The 16,509-nt window shown below is 48.1% G+C and overlaps 2 protein-coding genes across 2 annotated transcripts; both read left to right on the forward strand.

The window, feature by feature from the left end:
• The first annotated feature begins 341 nt into the window (after positions 1 to 341).
• On the forward strand, positions 342 to 9,804 carry HFE (homeostatic iron regulator). Its single transcript, XM_044260334.1, has 6 exons — positions 342 to 2,134; positions 4,974 to 5,237; positions 5,414 to 5,713; positions 6,519 to 6,794; positions 6,922 to 7,035; positions 7,746 to 9,804. The coding sequence occupies exons 1-6, from the start codon at positions 2,059 to 2,061 to the stop codon at positions 7,784 to 7,786; spliced, it is 1,071 nt and encodes a 356-aa protein (XP_044116269.1). The 5' UTR covers positions 342 to 2,058; the 3' UTR covers positions 7,787 to 9,804.
• Positions 9,805 to 15,918: 6,114 nt separating this feature from the next.
• Positions 15,919 to 16,249, forward strand: LOC122914291 (histone H4). The gene has a single exon (XM_044260928.1). The coding sequence runs from the start codon at positions 15,931 to 15,933 to the stop codon at positions 16,240 to 16,242; it is 312 nt and encodes a 103-aa protein (XP_044116863.1). The 5' UTR covers positions 15,919 to 15,930; the 3' UTR covers positions 16,243 to 16,249.
• Positions 16,250 to 16,509: the final 260 nt, after the last annotated feature.

Consider the following 16,509-nt stretch of genomic DNA (forward strand, 5'->3'; position numbering starts at 1 on the left):
ACTTAGAAGAAACCATAGGTATAAATCTTTGTGACCTTGGGTTTAGCAATGATCTCTCAGTTATGACACCCAAAGTACAAGTAACCAAAGAAAAAATATGTAAGTTGCCCTTCAGCAACGTTAACAGTATCTGTGCCACGAGGCACACCATCAAGACAGTAAAAAGATCACACACTGAATTGGAATTTCCAAATCGTATATCTGGTACTGGCCTTACATCTAGAATACATAAAGGACATTTATGACTCAATGAGAAAAAGCAAATAACCCAGATTTTAAAATGACAAAGGATCTGAACTGACGTTTCTCCAAAGAAGGTTCCTAGATGGCCAATATTCAGGTAAAAAAAAAAGATGTTCAGTATCACCAGTCATCAGGGAAAGGCAAATCCAAAGCGCAATGAGGCATTCCTTCTCACCGACTGGGACGACTAGCATTATGAAGATGAACCGTAAGAAGTGTTGGCAAAGGTATAGAGAAATCGGGATTGTCATTCACTGCTGATGAGAGCTCGAAATGGTGTATCCACTTTGGAAGACGGTCTGGCAGTTCCTCAAAAGGTTAATTAAACATAGAGTTATCATAGGACCCAGCAATTCCACCCCTAGGTCCATACCCAAAAGAAAAGAAAATGTAAGTCCACACAAAAATGGGTACACACATGTTCAGAGCAGCATTCTTCTTAATAGACACAAAGTTGAAATAACCTAGTTTCCATCAATTGACGAAGGGAGAAATAAAATGGGGTGTGATGGAATATTATTCATCCGTGAAAAAGAAACATGAAAATAGTACGCTAAATGAAAGAAGCCAGTCATGAAGAATCACGTAGTCTAGGATTCCATGTGTCTAAAATGTTCAGAAGAGGTCAAACTATTGAGACAGAAAGTAGATTAGTGACAGCTTGCAGTGGGGTGGGAGGCATTGCCTAGTGCTGTCTAAAAGGCACAAAGTTTCTTTGTGGGGAGAAAGAAAAATGTTCTAGAACTGTGTTAATAATCACATGCCTTTGTAAAAATGTGAAAATTCACTGAATTTTTACACCTTAAGTGGTGGAATTGTACGGTATGTGAATTAAATTTCAATAATCAAGCTGAAAAATATATTACAATCATTCAACCCCAATGGATTCATCCACTGTAGTCAACATTTTTCCGGTTGCATTTCATATCCCCCTGCAGTTAGGCCCCAGTTTCCAAGTCTGATTTATTTTTCTTAGGTGGCCAAAATTGGCATACATGCTTAAAAAGATATTGCTCACTGGATTTATTAGGTATTTAAAGGTTTTTAGGAAAATCAGATGTATTAAATTTGGTAATGTGTTTTGAAATATCTAAAGCAGTAGTTCCCAAACTTTGGGTGTGTGGGGTGGGGGTGGAGGAGGGGTTAAAATTCCAATCCCCAGGTAACACCGCAGGCACACCAATTAAATCAGTAGCTGAAGTAAAAACAGGGCATCAATAAGTTTAATGATTTTCTAGGTGATCTCAATGTGTTGTAAAGTTTGTGAAATCTAACTATTAAATTGGGAAAGATGTTTCACTAGGTTCTAATTTATTTAAACTTACGATTTCATTGTTTCTAATGTGGGAATAAAATGGAAATTTTACACAAAAACCGTATTTTTAAGTTGAATAAACAGGATTGGCAAGATGAACTTAAGATAAAAATGCTGAAAATGTATCGCTGAATTTTTAAATTCCTATTTAAGTATCGGATTCAGAAATAAGGCTGTTTCGGTCGGAACACTGGTAAGCAGACTCTCCCCCATCAGCAACGTCCCCGAAGGCCTGAAAACCCCCCAGGGACAGCTGGGTCACAGTGTTTCACAAGCCGGTGCTCCGGGCCGCAGCAGAGTTCAAGTTCAGGAGCCGCGTTTCTTCTCAGCCGCGGCCCCGGAAAAGGATCGCACCGGCCAGGAAGCTTTGTCTGGTATCCCCGCAGCCCGGGCGGCGACTCCAGGGTGACTTGCTGGCCATGCCCGCGTCGCCGCCGCTCGGAGGCGGGTGAAGCGCCGGGACGCGCCGAGCCGGGGAGACGCGCGGTCGCCGCGCGGAGATGGGCTCCGGAGCGCGGCGCGCGCTGCTCCTGCTGCTCCTGCTGCGGACCGTGGCCGAGCCCGGGCCGCCGCCGCGTGAGTCCGGGCCGCGGGGGGACGAGATCGAAACCAGCTTTGCTGAGCGCCGGGGGTCGCCGAGTGCGGGCGCACGGCTCGGCCCCAGCGCAGCCTGTCCCCGATCTCCTGGGAGGGGCTCCACCGCCGGGTGCGGGCGGGTTTGCGGGTCCCCTCGCCCGGGACCTGTGCGGCCCCCACCTCCGCCGCAGTTCCCCAGGGTGGCGCTCGGAGCCTCCCGTCCCCTCCGCCGACCGCGACGCTTTTAACTCCTTTTAACTCCAAATCTGCGCGTTTCTCATCCAGGCTGAGCTGGGATCCCCGGGTCCTTCCGAGCTGGGTGCTGTTGCTCTGCTTTGGGCCATGCCGTGTTTTTCCCCGGTGGTCCCCAAACAGGAAGTTCTCCCCAGAGACGACGTGTTGACACTCAGGGCTGGCAGAGGGCAGCAGGCCTGGGCTGAGCGACCCCACACACACACACACACACAGCGTCCAGCCTCGCAGACGCGTGGGGGCCCGTGATTGAGCGGGGGCCGGGCTTCCCCCCCACCCCCCTACAGCCCCCGTTCCAACTCGGGGTGGGGAGAGGCCCCCGAGACAGATCTGACCCGAACCTTACTGACTCTTGGCGGTTATTCCTTTGCCTGGAAAAAATAACGTATCTGCGATTTCTGGACTTTTGAACTGAAGGGAACAGTTCGCATTTTCAGCCGCGGGCGGGGGGTGGGGATTGATTTGCAAAGTTCGTCATAGTATGTCTAACTGACAGGCCTTTACTAAAGATTGCCGACGTGAGGATAACTGACATCGAGCTCGGTTTTAAATCACCTTCCTCTCTGTGATCAGGTTTGACTCCACTAAGCATTTGGGAAGTAGGAGCCAGTCGGAGGGTGATTTTACTGGCGTAAAATTCCTCAGGCTCAGTTCCTTCCCCAGGTTAGAAAGAACTTAAGCCATCTGGTTCTCTGATGCAAAATGAAGAGCTATCACTGTTCCTAATCTCAGCTGAAGGGGACTCTCCACACACCTGTTGACACAGTCCCAGAACAGCACTTAGAGGGCAGGTCGGATGTGTGCCCACGTTTTACAGACATCAAGAATGAGGCATGACCTGCTCCTGGGTAATTTTGTTCCAGGTCACCCTGGGCTCTTGAAGCAGCACCTGCGTCTCCATCATCTCCACCGCTGTGATTCTTACATGTCACACCGCAGTAGAGGCTGAATACTAAATTTGATGTGAACAGAAATATTCATTGTTCACACTTATAAAGGGAGTAATGGAGCGTGAATTGCCCTGTTCTAGACCCGGGGAGGTAGTGGAGCCAAGCCCCTGCCCTCTGGTATTTTGCATTTTAGAGGCAAGATGACAATAAACTAACAAACCATAGGACACAGAGCCCCAGGTAGCAGCAGGAAACTGTGAAGATGGGTGAGGAGGGGAGGCTGGGGCAGGCTCCTCTGGGGCTGAAGGAAGTAGGGGTGAGCCTTCTAGAAGCTTCGCAGTTGAGCTGAGTGAACGCCGCAGGTTGAGTTGAAGCAGAGACTGCAACCTTAGGGAAACTGACACTTTTCTGTTGTGGGGACTGTTCTGTGCATCACAGGATATCCTTTACTCACTGGATGTTAGTAGCATCCCCCCAGTTCTGACAGCCAGAAGTGTCTCCAGACATTGATGAGGGAGTCACAGTGTCCCAATTAGGAGTGGCTGGGGTGCAGGAGAAGCAGCGACCAGAGGTGGAGACTCGCCGGGGGCTCAGCGCCCGGCCACAGGCAAGGTCTCCTCGGACCTCACGGCTGCCGTGTGGGTTCTAGCCGAGGAGGGACATGATCCGCCATAGGTCTGGCCGCTCTGTGGGAGGCAGGGGTGAAGGAAGTCACAGTCACAGCTCGGGAGCAGCAAGGGAGCTGTTGCTGGGATGCAGGGGGCGATGGCAGCCAGGCCTGGGGCTAGCCGAGGAGGCCATGAGCAGCAGGTGCTTTCTGGATGTCTTTAGAAGGAAGTTGCCGAAAGATCTCGGCACTGTGTGAGAGAAAGAAAAAAGTCAAAGGCGACTCTGTGATTTAAAATTATTTTAGATGTGTCATTGGCCTGAGCTGTGGGGTGATGGGTGATGCCATTTCTGAGATGGTGAAGGCAGAAGAGCGAGCAGCTTGGGGGAAATCAAGAGTTAGACTGAAGTTGGATTTTTCCAATTAGTTATGCAACCGGTGATGTCCTGTTGGCAGTTGGGTGTAAGAATCTGGAGTTCAGGGCCAGAGATAAACAGCAAGGAGTTACCATCGATTCATCTAACAAGGATGTACTGAGCCCCAAGTACTTGCCAGGCCTAGGTATTAGGCGTTCATCCCAGAGTCCCTCTTTCCACAGCGGAAGGAAGGGAAACTCTCTTGCCCTTCTGGGTCTTCTTCCTTTTGCTCTGAAAGTATCCTAGTGACGCATCAGCAGATCTGCCAGCATTTCACAGCAAACACTTACACAGGAAAGAATTTAGAGATGGGAATTATGAAAAAACAAACAAACAAACAACAACCCAGCAGTGAATTCCTCCGCACGTGGATCTAATTCCCCGTGAGCGCCCTGAGCTCGGCTGCCCCAGCTAGAGAGCCTTTGGGATCTTAGAGAGTTGGTGGGCTGCAGGGGAGATTGCGCTAAATGTGGGAATGGGGCAGAGGCTGGGAGCTCCAAGAGGGTGGTGGCAAACCCCGCCCCAGGGAAGGGAGAGCATCCAGGCTGTGGTGGGGGCGGAGAGGCCCTGCAGCTCACGTGTGGTGGGTGGGCCCAGAAGGAGCAGAGGTGCGGCCCCGCTGCCTCCCAGCCCCTTTCGCAGCCCACAGAGATGTCCTCTTGCCTTCCCCCCAGGATCCCATTCTCTGCGCTACCTCTTCATGGGCGCCTCAGTGCCGGATCTCGGGCTGCCCCTGTTTGAGGCCTTGGGCTACGTGGACGACCAGCTGTTCGTGTCCTACAGTCACGAGAGTCGCCGTGCAGAGCCCCGCGCCCAGTGGGTCCAGGGTGGGGCCACTAGCCAGCTGTGGCTGCAGCTGAGTCAGAGCCTGAAAGGCTGGGATCACATGTTCATTGTGGACTTCTGGACCATCATGGACAATCACAACCACAGCAAAGGTACATGGAGAGGGAGCTCGCCTTTCCCAGGGGGGCAGAGCGCTTCTCTACCTCAAAGATGCATCTGGGGGAAGCAAGCAGGGAGGGAGTCTGAGGTCCCGCGGGAGGAGGGAAGGAGTCTGAGGTCCTAGGCTCCCTGGGGATGACGAGACAAGGACTTTCTCCTTTGATTTCAGTAACGAAGCTCGGGGTGCTGTCAGAGTCCCACACCCTGCAAGTGATCCTGGGCTGTGAGGTACAAGAGGACAACAGCACCAGGGGGTTCTGGAAGTATGGGTACGACGGGCAGAACCATCTGGAATTCTGCCCCGAGACGCTGGACTGGAGAGCAGCAGAGCCCAAGGCCCAGGCCACCAAGCTGGAATGGGAAGTGAACAAGATTCGGGCCAAACAGAACAGGGCCTTCCTGGAGAGGGACTGCCCCGAGCAGCTGCAACGCTTGCTGGAGCTGGGGAGAGGGGTCCTGGACCGGCGAGGTATGGTGGGGGCACCCGGCTGCCCCTGGACTGTCCGGATGCCGCGCAGGGGAACGCAGGGCAAGGTCCGGGGCTGGGCTTTCCCAGGTGGCCAGGGTCACATGACTCTCGGGGCCAAGAGCTCTGAGGTCTGAGGGCTCCGCCTTAGAACTGAGATGTAGGACACCGCTGAGGGTCAGGGTTTTAGGGTTTTTTCTCCCTACACATGGCCGAAGAAGAAGTATCTGTGATCTCTTGATTTCCCCGAGAACACTGTGTATATTTACACCTTTTAGGAATTTCAGAGATGTCCATTACTGCATGAAAGCCCAGCCAAGAAATTACCAAAGGAGGCAACCAGTCAGAGTAGCAGAATCGTTGGGAGGTTAAACGTTACTTGTACAGAACAAGCAACAACAGAGAGTCCCTGAGGGCTGCCCATCTTGGAGGCCCCTTCTTACAAGAACCCTTACTGGGTTGAGCCAGGGAGAATTTGCCAGTAGGGCTCATTCGATCACATCTGCACACTGTGGAATTTTATCCGATTCCACTTACTCTATTGACAAAGGACAGAAGCCGCGCGCTGCAGGTAAGTGTGTTTATACACGGGCAGGAGAATGGCCTTGACTGTCCACCATGCAGCTCCCCATCACAGCTGACATTCCTGTGACATGATTTAGGACACAAAACGGTGACTGTCCTGCAGCTGTGTCAGGACGGGGTTAACTTCCTCCTCCAACCCGTGGAGAAAGGGAAATGAAAGTTCCAGTCTTCCTGGCAAGGGTAGAAAGCTCCCCTCTCCAGATCCTTCCTCCTTCCTGTGCAGTGCCCCCTCTGGTGGAGGTGACTCAGCGCGTGGCCTCGGCTGTGAGCACCCTGCGGTGTCAGGCCCTGAACTTCTACCCCCAGAACATCACCATGAAGTGGCTGAAGGACGGGCAGCCACTGGATGCCAAGGACGTTGAGCCGAAGGATGTGCTGCCCAACGGGGATGGGACCTACCAGGGCTGGGCAGCGTTGGCCGTGGCCCCTGGGGAAGAACAGAGATACACCTGCCAAGTGGAGCACCCCGGCCTGGATCAGCCCCTCACTGCCACCTGGGGTACAGGCGAGGGGGGTGGGGCAAGTTTGTTGTGGGGGGAAGCAGAAGGCTCAGCCTGGCAGTGAGGGGAGGGGCTGAGCTGGGCTGGGGCCGGAGTGCCAGCTTTCCCTTGCTTTTGCCTTTTTAGAGGCCCCGATGTCTGGCACCCTGGTCATTGGAGTCATCAGTGGGATCGCTGTTTGCATCATCCTCCTTTTTATTGGAATTCTGTTCAGAATCTTAAGGAAAAGACATGCTTCAAGTGAGTAAGAGGAAGGAGGACATCTCTCAGTTCCTCTGACCTGGCGACACACTAACTCATCAGGAAGCAGGGTTGAGGGAGGGCAAAGGGGCTTTGATATCCGTCCAAGAGAAGCCTGGTCCTCTTTTTCTCTTTGGGAACATGTGCACAGCCCCGGGAGCAGGAAGTCATGGTTTTCCTTGGAACGAAAGCTCCAAGTTCAGCAGACTTCTCTGTAGAACCTACTATGTTGCATGCTGCTATTTAAAACAGTGTGCGGGCTTTAACGTTGAGTTCATCGCTATTGCTGTTCTCGAACCCACATCCAGAAAGGAATGAAATCTAGCACAAGTTAACACACTGAAAGGAGAGCCCCTGAGGTCCTTAGACAGATATGAATTAGAGGGACAGACGGAAGCCAGCCGTGCAGAGCTCTGGGGGCCTCAAGGATGCTAGCCAGTGAGCCCAGGGAAGTCAGTGCAGGAACAGTGGGTGGGGACAGACTCTTGGCAGTTGGAGAATGAGCGTCAGGAGGTGAGATGGAACACAAGGAGGCCCAGTTAGAAAGCTGGTAAGCAACTCCAGGTGAGAGATGATGATGTGAACCCTGGGAGGTCTCCAGGCAGGGGGCGGTCCCAGTTGAGGTGAATAGATGAGGGAGGTGAGGGCCAGGGACAAGGCGGCAGGGTGCTTGGGTCTGTGATGCACTTTCCTGTCTCTTGTCTCTGCAGGAGGAGCCATGGGGGACTATGTCTTGGCGGAATGTAAATGACGGACAGCCTGCAGACCCCTTGTGGGGAGGAGACGTGGAGACTCAAAGAGAGGGCACCGCTGTGGCCCTCTTGGTGTTCCAGAGCAGGACTGGACTGAATGAATGGGAACTGCACCAGGAAATCTCTGCTTGCGTCCTGCCTTCTTCATTTTTGGAAAGTTCCTCCCATTTCAGTTTTTGAGTTCCCGAGTGCCAAAGAGCCCCAGCGCTGGCCGCGGGACAGAACAGTCTCCCTTGAACCACCAGCTGCCTCTAGAGCCTGCCTTTACTTCTGCATCACTTCCAACTCCACGTGCCCAAGTCATCTCATCTCCTACCTCTGGAATAGCGCTCCTGAAATCTGGGGGACACACAGTTCCTTTCAACATCTGAGAAAAACAATGAACTTTCTCCTTAGGACATAACACTCTCATGCCCTTACCAGAATTTTGCACATACATTCAGGCATTTCCTAGGCCCATCCGAGTTTCCTTTTGGTCCCCTCTCTCTCTGTTGTCCAGTAATTCTCCTGTCGCCGAGACCTCTGGTCTCTTCCATCAGAGGGTGAAGTGGGTCAGTGTACAGCAGCAAAGGCCGTGCACTGCACAACCCAAGGAGGCACCTTTCCCAGAAGAGCCACTGTGGATGCCTCTGTTTATTTATGATAGTTTTCCAGAAAGGGGTGGGAAATGTCTTGAAGGGGGTATCTTTTTCTATTTGGCAGCAAGTTGTCACAGATTCACACAAACTCATGATTTACATTAATGCATTCATAGCGCCTCTCTGGTGTGCCAGGCTTGACATAATGCAGTCATTTCCTACCTGGTCTCTGCTATTGAAAGGACAATGAAAATGATCCTAAGAATGATAACGGTAGTGATAAGGGGGCTGACACTTACATATAGATTTTTTTAAAAAGGCATTTTACTTGCTACCAGACTGAGTTCTGAGCACCCACTTACCGTCTAATTCTCACAATAATGCTCTGATGTAAGTACTGTTATTCTCGTCCTTTCTTTAGGTGAACAAAATGAGGTAAACAGTAGCTCACAGCCTGCCAAGGCTAGAGACAGGTTTGCAGCTCGGTCAGTCTGACTCTGACCCATCTCACACGCCTGCGCATTCAATGTTTTAGCTGTGCCAAGAAATGCAGAAGGGAGGGGCATGGCTCTTCCGTGGCCCCAGTGTCTTTATTTTGCCCGAGCTTGACCAAAACGAAGGGAAATAGTAGAAAATAATCTCCACCATTTCCTTTCAAAGTCTCTGGGCAAAGAAGTCCAGTGTGTGGCTGGTTTCCTCTGCTGCCAGCCCGGGGCCGCTCTGTCCCATGCGTCTCTGGCGCCCCCGGGTCACGACGGCGATCGGTGCTGTGCGTCTGCGGCTAAGCTGGACTGCACAGCATTGTCGTTCCGCCTGCACCTCCAGAGTCACAATCCTGCTGGCATTTCCCTCCAGGAACCAGAGCGACATCTCTCATATTAAAGAGGGCAAAACGGACGCCACAGTGTGGCCTGGGGGTACCCTGGCATATTCCTGGGGTTCCAGGGAGTCTGTCTCTCTTCCCCAATTGTGCACATTAAGAAAAGAAATTCATCTCACCAAGCTGCTCAGGAATTACTCCGTTCTGGGAAAGTAATTCATCTGACGGTGTTCAAAAGAAAGTGACATGGTGCCCAGATGGCACGGGTCTCCTTTCTGCTGCTATGGACATTCGGCCACAAACAGTGCAACAGGCATTCTGCCTCTGCAGCAGGTGCCTCGAAAGTCCAAAAATAGCTCAACGGTTTGGTAGGTATTGAATTTGGGCAAAGAGAGCTCAACGATTTTTTTTTAACTTTTCTTTTTTTCTGGTTACAGAAGTTAAGTGGATAAAAGTACATCTAATTTGTGCTTATTGTCAAAAAGTTGAAAATGAGTTCAATTGAAACTCTCATTACAATTAGCTAGTGGTAAACGATCTGTGTATCTCCTCCCAGTTTTGCTATATTAACACAAGGTCAACATATACGCTTTAATAAACATACAATTAGTGTGTTGCATACTGCATGATTTCTTTAGGGGGCAGAAAAGCAGAAGAGAGAGAATCTTAAGCAGGCTCCAGGCCCAGTGCAGAGCCCAGCTCAAGCTTCAATCTTACCACCCTGAGATCACAATCTCAGTGAAAACCGAGTCAGATGCTTAACTGACTGAGCCGCTCATTCTTTTTATAATGTAAGTTATAACCTCTATTTTCTTTCAGTGTTTCTTACCTTAATTTTTCTTCCCTTGTCCATCAATTCTTAAGATCAACTACCTTTGAAAAATCAAAGACCTAATTTTAAATTCTGGATCCTATGTGGCCTCTGGCAAAACCAGACACAAACAAATCGCGGTCGGGTAGAGAAGGGTGCCACCTGGTGGCTATCGTCCAAAGTGTCACACTGGTCATGCGACTGTCTAGCTATGGGGGGGTGGGGGTGGGGAGCAGTGTTTCCTGCAGGAATAAGGAGACAGAAAGAGGAGAGGGCCACTGGACATCTTTTGTGGAGAAAAGCCCCAGAGAATTGGAGGAATTTGAGTCACCAGCTGGTTTCATCACAGCGCACTGCTGAGCTGCCTGAACCGAAGAAACCTTTGGTAATCTTTGAAGTTCAGGTGCAGCAGTTGGTTAAGACCTGCTGGGGCCCGTGCGGGGTGGGGGGGTGGGGGGGTGGGGGCTGGGGGGGTGTGTGGCCGGATTGCCCAGTGGGTTAAGCCTCTGCCTTCTGCTCAGGTCATGATCCCCCGGATCCTGGGATCCCGCCCCACTCTGGGCTCTCTGCGAGCCTGCTTCCTCCTCTCTCTCTGCCTGCCTCTCTACCAATTTGTAATCTGTCAAGTAAATAAATAATAAAATCTTAAAAAAAAAAAAAAAAGACCTGCTGGGGGGTTAAAGCAGACATTCTTGTTCTGCTTGAACAATATGGTCTTACAGGGCTAGTGGGCTTGACTCACTATGAAACATTTTTCAAGTTCACGCACACACACCCCTTCGAAAACATAATGCCATCTCTAAAATGCTAGAAAACTCTTTTAAGCTACCATTTTTAAACTATAATTTTTTTCTAACCTCACTCTAATCTAATAATGACTAGAACTAAGAATGCATGACTTTAAACATTGAAGATCTTCACACTGGTGGACAGGTATCTGAGATTTTGATTTCTATCTGTAGACTTTGCGTCATCATTTCTTTTTTTTTGTTTCTCTTTTGGAATCAATGTTAACTGGTAGAATGTCAACTCATTATTAATGATTATACATGATGATTTTGTTACATAGCCTAGATTGACTTGACATCCAACACACATGTCTTCTGTGGCATGAATATTTTCTAAAACTATTTTTTTCAGCTAATAATAAGTATGCATTTCCTAGATGTCAGGCCTTGTTCAGGATATTTTTTCTGAAGAATTCAGTGAAGTAGGAACCATGGTTATTTCATTATCCTTATTTGGTTTTATGGAAACCAAAGCACAGAGATGTTACCTAACTTGCTGAAGGTTGCACAGATAGAAAATTATTGTGCTCAATTTTTATTCTCGCCTGTCTGGCTAAGAGTCAGGCTCATAACCACTATACAGTACCTCTTTCTGTGTCAAGAAAAAATGTCATGGGGCACACTGCTCCTGACTCTCAGGGCTTCTCCTGGTGGCCACACCTCTGATGTTTGCTGTAGAGGGGAGAGAATCTGTTTTAACATTTCAGAATTTGCCATATCCTTGTAACTTTTTCAAAAATATTTGGAAACATTTTCTTTGGGTGTATTTTTTTAAGGTTTTTTTTTTTTCTGTTAATAAACAAATTTCTAATGAATGAATTCTCATTTCTGTTTATTCTCTTTCTCATAAAGGGAGAAATTTGAGTATGAGTAGCCCCGAAACACCTGTGAATCACTTAATAAAGTGGGTAGATTTGGGTAGAAACTGTTGTTGCTATTTGTGTTTTGGGTTTTTTTTTTTAAAGTATTGTTATTTTTTAAGTATAAAATTTTAGCTTTTGATCCAAAGAGTCTAAAGAACATTTTTGGAGTTTTCTGTGTACTCGTGGTGGGACGGCGTGTGGGTGAGTAGGGGAAGTACCAGTATCTGTATAAAGCCCAGTGGTAAGTCTCAGTTAACCTTACTCTAGGATTGATTAAATGCCCTGAATTTAATTCCTTAAATAGTTACCACAATGGTATTTCCATAAAGCAGTGAATAACCAATTTTGATCTTGCCAAAACGTCTTGACAATGTGTGCAAAAGAGGGCATCTGTCTTAAATACAGATGTAACAGTTAGTGGAGTTTCCTTTTGTATATGTTTGGAATTAAAGTTTTGCCATTAAAACAAGAGCAAAATACTTTTCGTATTTTGTGTATGTGACTAAGAAAGTATCCAAAGGGGGTGCCTGGGTGGCTCAGTGGTTTAAAACCTCTGACTTTGGCTCAGGTCATGATCTCAGCGTCCTGGCATCCAGCCCAGCATTGAGCCCTCTGCTCAGCAGGGAGCCTGCTTCCCCCACCCCTCCCCTGCCTCTCTGCCTACTTGTGGTCTCTGTCTGTCAAATAAATAAATAAAATCTTTAAAAAAAAAAAAAAAGTATCCAAAGGAATTTGAAAATCAAATTTAATTAGAGACTTTTTAAAAAAAAATTTTGAAACAAATAAATATATACCAAGGACATTGTCAGAAATTCCCTGTCCAAAGAACTTTTTTTAGGAGGTCAAAATAAATTAAGAATGGTTAATAAATTAAGTGCCCACAAAGCAGTCTGAGGAAGTAGATGGGACAAAACCTTTCAGTAGACTGTACTGAAAAGAAAACGTAGAGCATTTTCTAGAACAGGACAGAGAGGAAGTAAGGAAACTAGGGAAAGACCTAGTATATGTTATGGGCCATAGATAAGCCAATGGGAATGAAAACTGAATTTAGGGAAAGTGACTAAGACAATGGGTATTCATACCAGGGTAAAGGTTAGGTTGCTGGAAAAGAGAAATGTACTGAAGCCTTAAATTGTAGTAAGGTTCATCAGCCCGTGGCTGGAAGAGCTGTGTACCCCAGACTAGGAGTGATGTCCCCAAATGCCCAGAGATATCGAATGTTATAAAGCCCTGGAAAACTAAGTTGGGTCTGGCTGAACGTATATCTTTCTTTGACTGTAATATAAGTCAAAAGTATTTCTATCCTAATATTTCTTCTCACTAAAGAACAATTATACCCTTTAGAGCGCCTGGGTGTCTCAGTGGGTTAAGCCGCTGCCTTCGGCTCAGGTCATGATCTCAGGGTCCTGGGATCGAGTCCCGCATCGGGCTCTCTGCTCAGTAGGGAGCCTGCGTCCCTCTCTCTCTCTCTCTGCCGCCTGCCTCTCTGTCTACTTGTGATCTCTGTCAAATAAACAAATAAAATCTTTAAAAAAAAAAAAACAATTATACCCTTTAAAATGATGATATATAGTGGTAGTTCTCAACCCTGGGCAAGTATCAAAATTATTTGGCAATTATAGGGGTGCCTGGGTGGCTTAATCAGTTAGGTGTGTGCCTTGGGCTCAGGTCATGGTCCCAGGGTCCTGGGATCAAGTCCCTCATTGGGCTCCTTGCTCAGCGGGGAGCCTGCATCTCTCTCTCTCTGACAAACAAATAAAATCTTTTTTAAAAAAAATTGTTTGATACACACACACACACATAATCTATACATGATTCCTCAGCTCTGATACTTTGATTGAGTCAGTCTGCTGCAGAGGGTGGTTGTAGGAATTTCCTATTTTTTTTTTTTAAAGATTTTATTTATTTATTTGACATAGAGAGACAGTGAGAGAGAGCATGAGCGAGGAGAAGGTCAGAGGGAGAAGCAGACTCCCCGTGGACCTGGGAGCCTGATGCGGGACTCGATCCCAGGACTCCGGGATCATGACCTGAGCCGAAGGCAGTCGTCCAACCAACTGAGCCACCCAGGCGTCCCGGAATTTCCTATTTTTATAAGACCTTTCATTAACCTCATGGTTTTATTCATTCAAACGTGTGATGTGACCTATTAGTCACAACTTGTTTGTAGGGTTGTTAGCTGAAAGACGCACCTCACATGTTGAATGAACGGGGTTCTCTGAAGCCAGTTTCACTCTGAGGGTAAGAGAGGTGAAAAGAAAAGTCAGCCATAAAGGTTCCAGAGTGAGCCACCCCTCTCCCAAACCTTAAGACCAAGAAAGGCAGGCACTCTTCACTGAGTGGAAGGATCCATTCTTTTTTTTTTTAAGAGTTTATTTGTCTGTTTGTCAGGAGAGAGAAAGCAGCAGGCCAAAGGAGAAGCAGGGAGCCCGATGTAGGACTCGATCCCGGGACTCGGGCATCACCACCTGAGCCCAAGACAGATGCCCAGCCAAGGAAGGATCATCTTTACTATACATCTATATCCGCATACCGTTTAAATATTTCTGTTCTGACATTCACAATTTTTGAGTCAATGTCATTGAGAGAAACTGATAAAAGAGAACATTAGGAGAAGGGAATAGAAAAAAAGAATAAGATATCAAAATAAAAGTGAGGTTTTATCAATGATAGAGTGGGCAAAATAAAATTGGGGGGAAGCTGGCCTGGATCTCTGGCCAAAATGCAGAGGGCACCTGCTGGGATGTGTATCCGCGGTGGCTCACACCATTTTTTGCATAAAATTACCATATTATATACATGCTACTTTTATTTATTTCCATGAATTAAAAAGCACGTTGAGATTTCAGTTTTACTTATAGCCTCAGACCTTACACTTTTTCTCTGTAGTGTTTGACATTTCTTCCTAGCTAAGTCCTCCTTGTAAAATATGTGTTTGTGGTAGGAGGGAGAGAGTAAAAGTCAGGAACCTAAAAACCCTCAATCTGGGGCAGAAGAATGCTTAATAGTTCCAGATGTGTTACAAGTCAGGGCTTTCCTACCCTCTCTTGGAACTCTTTTTTGATCTGAAAAAGCATGAGATTATATATATATATAAATCATATATATATATATATATGATCGTTCTCAGGCCATAGTCTCATTCTAAGTATCCGCAATAGACATTTATTTATTAACTAGGATGGAGGGTATACACCCCCCACTTCCCGGTTTTGACTAGAGTAAGTCTCATCATGGAAATTTTCAAAAGCTGCAGCAGGAGGCTAAGGAGAAACGTCTTTTTTTTTTTTTTTTTAAACCCTCTCCCAAACCACATTCAGATCCAATTCTGCTCTATTCTTTTTTCTCCTTAATAGGATTAGCCTTGTTTAAAACACCAATAATCTCATTAAAAGCCCTCCAGAAGAGGGCCCTGTAGGCTTTGTAATGACCTTAATCAAGTATTAGCCCTGCCCTACAATTAATCCCCAACTCTACAAAACGTCTGTACTCGTCTCTAAACCTGGAGAAGGCTGACAAGGCTGGAGTTAGGGAGGGAAGGGGAGCTTACTAGGAATTGCAGGAGACTCAGACAGGCCCAGCAGGCCAGGAATAGGGTCCAGGGGCAACTGGCTGTCCAAGCTCAGCTCCAGGTTCCCTAACCCTGGCACAGAATTTTGTAGAAACAGGAGTCACTCAATAAATGTTTGAAAAGGAACAGAAGTTTTAATTTGTAATTGTTCGCTTTCCCACCCACCCCCCAGACACGGGGCCAGAGCTTTTAGATAGCCAGGCTTACACTTCCTCCAGCATAAAGAAGCCCTTCTAAATGTGTCAGTTTAATAGGAATATTAAAGAAACCGGAGGGAAAGTCCCTTGACCTATAAATCCTTCGTCTTTCCCATATGACCTCTACATCTCCCCCGCCAGGAATCATTACATAACTTATTAGTTATTAAGTGGAAATAAAATGAAACGTTGAGTGGTTCTCTTTGCTCAGCGGCTTTACCTGATAGAAAAGAACACATTCTACCTCCAAACGCGCCCGGAAAAAAACAACGCAGGACAGAAGAGAAAGGAGCTTTCCAGTCAGGAGAGCCATACCTCCTCCTCCAGCGCGCCGGCGCAGAGCGAAGTTTCACCGGCCAATGAAAACATCGATATGTTAATAAGGGCTCCTTGCCCCACCCTCCCTTACTGACCTAATTTGGAAAGTACGCCAGAGCACAGCGTTCTCAATCAGGTCCGCAGAAATGCTATTTAAAGGGCTGCGTGAAGACGACGTTGCCACTTCTGCGACAATCATGTCTGGTCGCGGCAAGGGAGGGAAAGGCCTGGGCAAAGGGGGCGCCAAGCGCCACCGCAAGGTGCTGCGCGACAACATCCAGGGCATCACCAAGCCCGCCATCCGGCGGCTGGCCCGGCGCGGCGGCGTCAAGCGCATCTCCGGCCTCATCTACGAGGAGACCCGCGGGGTGCTCAAGGTGTTCCTGGAGAACGTGATCCGCGACGCCGTCACCTACACGGAGCACGCCAAGCGCAAGACGGTCACGGCCATGGACGTGGTCTACGCGCTCAAGCGCCAGGGCCGCACCCTCTACGGCTTCGGGGGCTGAGCGCACGAAACCCTCCCACCATACTTCAAACACAAAGGCCCTTTTCAGGGCCGCCCACAAAATCCTTTAAAGGGCTGTTATATAAATAGGCCTAACTTGGGGTAAAGTCCAGTGACGGTTGTTAAGCATGAAACTACGGAAGGCTTGGTTTGGTGTCGTTTGCGGCGTGTTGTAGTCTCAGGTTATGAGGCGCTTATACCATAGTAACGGGGTCGCAAGACTTAAATGGTCAAGTGCTGGCAATGAAGTGTTTTCAGAGCAGATACG

The sequence above is a fragment of the Neovison vison genome, chromosome 1, assembly GCF_020171115.1.
Source record: "Neovison vison isolate M4711 chromosome 1, ASM_NN_V1, whole genome shotgun sequence".
NCBI lineage: Eukaryota > Metazoa > Chordata > Mammalia > Carnivora > Mustelidae > Neogale > Neogale vison.